Source organism: Petaurus breviceps, unplaced genomic scaffold (genome assembly GCF_028583685.1).
Source record: "Petaurus breviceps papuanus isolate PSGF00001 unplaced genomic scaffold, PetGlider_PUasm1.0 89794, whole genome shotgun sequence".
NCBI lineage: Eukaryota > Metazoa > Chordata > Mammalia > Diprotodontia > Petauridae > Petaurus > Petaurus breviceps.
In genome coordinates, this window is record NW_027187123.1 from 103,896 (window position 1) to 108,925 (window position 5,030).

The window sequence follows — 5,030 nt, forward strand, 5'->3', positions numbered from 1 at the left end:
CAGCCCCGCCCATGGTTGGGCGGATGGGGGGTGGGGGGCGGGGGGGAAAGCAGGGCGAAGCCTGCTCCTCCAGGGGCAAGCCTTATGCCCGGGGGGCCAGAAGAGATGATCTTCCCCCAAGGCGGCCTGGATGAGGCCACCGCCTTGTCCGGCAGGCGGCGCTGTTCCACGCCCTACCCAGGGAGGCCTCTCCTCGCCCCGCCCCGCCCCGCAAGGCATTGTGGGCGTCCTCTGCTCATCCGCCCCTCCCCCTTTACCCCCACGCCAAAAAGCCGTCATCCGAAAAACCGCGTGAGGGCCGGCCTTTCTGGAGGCCAAGGCGCATGCGCGAGGTCCCGCCCCCCCTCGGAAAGGTCACGTGCAGAGGTTTTCTCAGTGTTCGGTCCTCTAGCTGTGACGTCACCGCGTTGCATTGTGGGGGTTGTCGTTTTCTTTTGTACTAAAATCGGGCAGCGATGGAGGCCGGGGACTCGGCTTCCCAGAAAGCCGTGCGAGCGGAGGGCGGAGCCCTCTCATCCTCGAGGCCCAAGATGGTGGCTGGCGTTCCCGGGAGCTTCGCTCTACCCGAGGCAGGTCTCAGGCTCTGGGCCCAGGCCGGCGCAGCCCCGCCTCGAGCTCTCCCACTCTGAGAGGTGGGGCTACGTGCAGTGACCCCGCGCGTGGGGGCCCCTGTGACCCCGCGCCCTAGTTCCCGCCCCCCCCGCCGCTCGCGGCCTGTGTTCCCGGCCTCAGTCTCCCCATCTGCACAGGCTCCGCCGTCCCCCGTCCTCGGCCCCCACAGAGCCGGGCCATGGCGGACCAAGGGGGCGGCGACGCGTGGCTGGGGCGGCCTGAGCGCGAGGCCGCGGCGGACACGGGCTCGCTCAGCGACTCCGACTCCGACTGGGACGCGCAGGAGGCCGGGCTGTCCCCGGGGGAGCCGCCCTGCCTGGAGGAGGCGGCCTCGTCGGAGGACGACGAGCCCCGCGCCGAGCCCCCGCAGCCCCCCGCCGGCCCTGCGCGCCCCTTCCACCTCCGGGGCACGAGCCCCACCTTCTCCTTGCGCAGCCGCAGCATCTTCGGGGGCCTGGACGGCGCGGCCCGCACGGGGCCCCCCGCCGAGCCCCCCGCACGCGTGCCCGACTACGTCACGCACCCGGAGCGCTGGACCCGCTACAGCCTGGAGGACGTGGCGGAGGGCAGCGACCGCAGCAACCGCGCCGTGGCCGTGGAGTTCCTGGGGGAGCTGCGGCGGCGGGCGGGCGGCCAGGGCCAGGGCCAGGGCGCCGGGCCCCCGCAGGGCTGCGCGCCCGCCTTCAACCAGGACCCCTCGAGCCGCGGGGCCGGCAGGATCGTGTTTAGCAGGCCGGTGCGGGCGGCCGAGCGCAAGCGGCCACCGTGGAGGGAGCCCGACGAACCCGTGGTGCTGGGCCACCTGGGCGCCGTGGGGGGCCCCGAGACGGAGGCCGAGACGGAAGAGCCGAGCCCGGAGCCCCCCGGGGCCGGGCCCACAGGAGCCGCGGGCTTCCACGGCAGCAGGAAGCGGAGCCGCGAGCACCTGCGGCCCAAGGGCCCGGCCGAAGAAGAGAGCGAGGAGGCCTGAGCACCCTCCTTTGTGCTCGACAGACTCGTCCCGGCCCTTGCCCTTGTGGAGACAATAAAAGGTTTCCCTGAAGTCTGAGCCTCTCCCTGACCCACGACCCCAGGGGACCCTGGGGCAGTGTGCTCAGCCCTGGGGGCTCTGCATCCCTGCTTCCCCGCGCTCTTCTGCTTGGGTAGATGGCACTGGGACCCAGAGCGCTGTCAGCCTTGGCAGTGGGGGTCACCCTAGGCTTGGAGCAGCCATCCTTACCCACTAGCGTAGCCCCAGGCGGGTGTTTCCCTGGTGGGGACATTGGGCCTTAGAAGCCACTGTCTTCTACACAGGAGGGAGCAGGACAGCTCGCTAAGGTCACACAGCTGGAATGAGACCTAGGTCCTGGGCAGATGTCTGCTCTGGGGCCAAAGAGGGATAAGTTGGGCTGGGGGTTAGGCCGTGGTGCTTCATATGGGGGTCCCCCCTCCCCCCCATTCCTCAGCCACACACGCTTCCAAGGCCCTCAGCACCCCAGAGAGAGAAGCTCTATTCCCTGCTGTGCTCCCAGCTCAAGGCAGTCAATGTCCAGGGGCTCGAGCTGAGCAGGAGGAGGAGGGGAAGGAGACCACCAGAGGCAGCCAGGAAAGGCCTGCTTTTTCCAGGCCACCCTGTCTTGGCCTTTTCTTGCCTTCTGGGACCTGTGTGTACACAATCTAAGAGCTGGACAGGCCAATGAAGCCGACTCATACTGACCAAGGATTTCTTGATAATTGGTTACCCACCTTTTACTTAAAAGACCCCCAATGGGGGGAACCCATTGTCCCTGATGATTGTGCACTGACCTTCCCCCCACCCCAGTCTTCACTGAGTGCTAGAGGGTAGTCCAGCCTCCTCTTATAGGAGGGAATCCGGCCTTGGCACCTGGGGTGACCCAGGACCTCTGTCCCTGCAGCAGGGTGTTCCATTGTGCCACCTGGTCAGGTGCGGGGTGGGAGCTTCAGGCACCAGCAGCCCAGCTGGAGCAAGCACCTTGCTTGCTTAGGCTCAGTGCCTTGGCTTACTTAAAGGGGCTGGGCCTGGGCGAATTCCATTATTGAGGAATATCCTAAAGGGTTGTCATCCCATCAGTGCAGGTTCTCCATGGAGCTGGAGGAGGAAGGCCAGGGGTGCTAAGCATGAAAGTGAGTCAGCTTTGCCAGCTGCCTTCCTGGCACAGTGCCTTCTGGGGAAGGAGGGCTCCAGCCAATCAGGAGTAGGGGGGGGGGGAGGGTGGATTTCCCAGAAAGTCCATTCAATCAAGGGGCATTAATCCAGAGGCTGTCAGGGATGGGCAGTGCTGGAAATGGGGCTGCCAACCTCTCCAGGATGGCAATCAGGCTGATGGCCCTGAGGGCTCAGACCTTCATTTCTCAGGACAGTTGAGTAGGAGCTAGTGCTCTAAGTCTGATTTGAACTTGTCTTCCAGGAAGGGATGGCATGATTCCTGTGGCTGTCACCCACAGTATATAGCAAAGTTTGGGGGTACAGGAGAAGTTGCATGACCCCTGCCCTTGGGGAGCTTAGCCTCTGTGTGTTGGGAGGTGGGGTGTTAAGAATTTCATGATTTTTTATAAACAATTGATCCTCTCAGCTCCTTGCCCTGCACTGTGCCCCTTGGAGCCAGCAAGGTCCTAGAGGGAAGTAAGCAAGTGAACCTAAGGCGGTTTAGGTTTCAGGAGGGAAGCTAGGGGGTAGGGGCAAGCAACCATGCCACCTCTGCAGGCAGGCTTGAACACCAAGTCACAGGGAGGCTTGAAGGCAGAGGCACATTTGGGGCTTTCTGGGAATTCTGGAGTGTGGGCCTCCAGGTTCTGAATGCCTTCAGTTTGCCCTGGGGAAGAATCAGTAGGCTTTGCAGGCCAGGTTCAGAGAGGCAGACCTATTATGTATATGATTTTCTCAGGTTTTGTCCAATTCAGTGAGCGAATAGAAAAATGTTATCTAGTTACTATCATCTATCTGAGTGGACTTCAGGGGTCTTTCTGGCCCAGAAAGGCTGCGTGGGTATCAGTTGTCAGAGGAAGGGGGCTGAGGGCTGGGAAACATTAGGACTAAGTGAGAAAAAAAAGCGTTTCCCATCATTGGACCCTTCTGGCCCTCAGGTCACCAGAAATGACATGTACGAGTGCCTTTATATCTCCCAAGCCATCACTTTCTCAGAACGCTGTGACATTATGAATGACTGATGGCTTTCAAGCCTCTGCCAGACAGTCTGGGGGGAGCTTATTACCATCCCAACCTCACAGGGAAATTTCCCTCCTTCCCTCCGTCAATAACTTCCTTGGGATTTCTTTGTTGTCAGTTCTGCCTTTCGGGGCCAAGGAGAGGAAGTCACAGACTGATAGAATTTGGGGAGTTCAGAGGGACCTCAGGGGCTGAGTAGTCCAGCTCATACCCTGAAGCAGTCCCATCTATAACAAACCAGCTGAGCTCTATTTGTCAATCCCTCTGCAGACCTCCAGCCTCGAATCTTCAACTGTCAACTGGACATCTCCAAATAAATGTTCCATGGACATCTTAAACTCTGTTATGTCCAAAACCAAACTCATGGCCTCAGACACTTAACACTTGCCATGTGACCTTGGGCAAGTCAACCCCAATTGCCCCTCCAAAAAAACCCAAAACCAAATTCATCTTCCCCCCTGAATGCAGCGTATACCTTCCTAGCTTTCCTCTTACTGTTTGACCTGTTTTCAGAGTACCAAAGACATCATGATCGTGTCTCGACTTTGTGAATTGGATTTAAGTGAGGCATAATGACACAAAGTTGTCAGCCTTACTCTTCCATTGAAGTCCAATGGCAAAATAAGTCAGGACAACTAGCAATGGCCCAGGATGCAGTGGACGACCTTGGCATCTTCATGTCTGACTGACCTCCTAAGTGCTCTACGGTGCCTGCTTCATGGCTCTTGGAACAATTTTTTCTCATTCAGTCATTCTGCTGAGGGATGTCGTCACATGCTTGGGGTGGAAGAGGTATTGAGGGAGGACCAGCACCACCTCTGGTGTGAGGGCTTGCCAAGGCCTTTTCAGAGCTGCTCGTCGACCTTTGGCCTTCACTTTTCACCCATCTCTCATTTGTGGCTCCAAGAGGTTGTAGCACATGCAGTGGCCATGCCACAATAAAAACATCTTGGGCTAAACTAACAGGCCTCAAACCCGTCAGTGAGTTGGGGGAAATGTCTGCCTTCTCTGTTACTGTGGAGGGCAATACCATCCTTCCATCCCTCAGATGCCCAACCTAGATGTCATTCTGGGACTCTTCACTATCTCAGCCCCAATGTTCAATATGGTTCCAAGCCTGTCAGTTGCACCTCTGCCACATCACTTGTAGATTTCACCTTTTCAACCTCACTTTCAACAATTTCACTTTTGCAGCATCATTGGTAGATTTCACCTCTGCAGCATCTCTGGTAGATTTCACCTCTGCAGCATC

At 59.2% G+C, this 5,030-nt stretch overlaps 1 protein-coding gene across 1 annotated transcript in view; it reads left to right on the forward strand.

Annotated features, from left to right (window-relative positions):
* The first annotated feature begins 307 nt into the window (after window positions 1–307).
* Window positions 308–5,030, forward strand: part of TSSC4 (tumor suppressing subtransferable candidate 4) — a 5,472-nt gene continuing 749 nt past the window's right edge. Inside the window, exon 1 of the mRNA XM_069107295.1 lies at window positions 308–5,030. This exon is cut by the window's right edge and continues 749 nt beyond it. Within this exon, the coding sequence (XP_068963396.1) occupies window positions 791–1,582 (792 nt within the window). The 5' untranslated portion in view covers window positions 308–790 and the 3' untranslated portion in view covers window positions 1,583–5,030.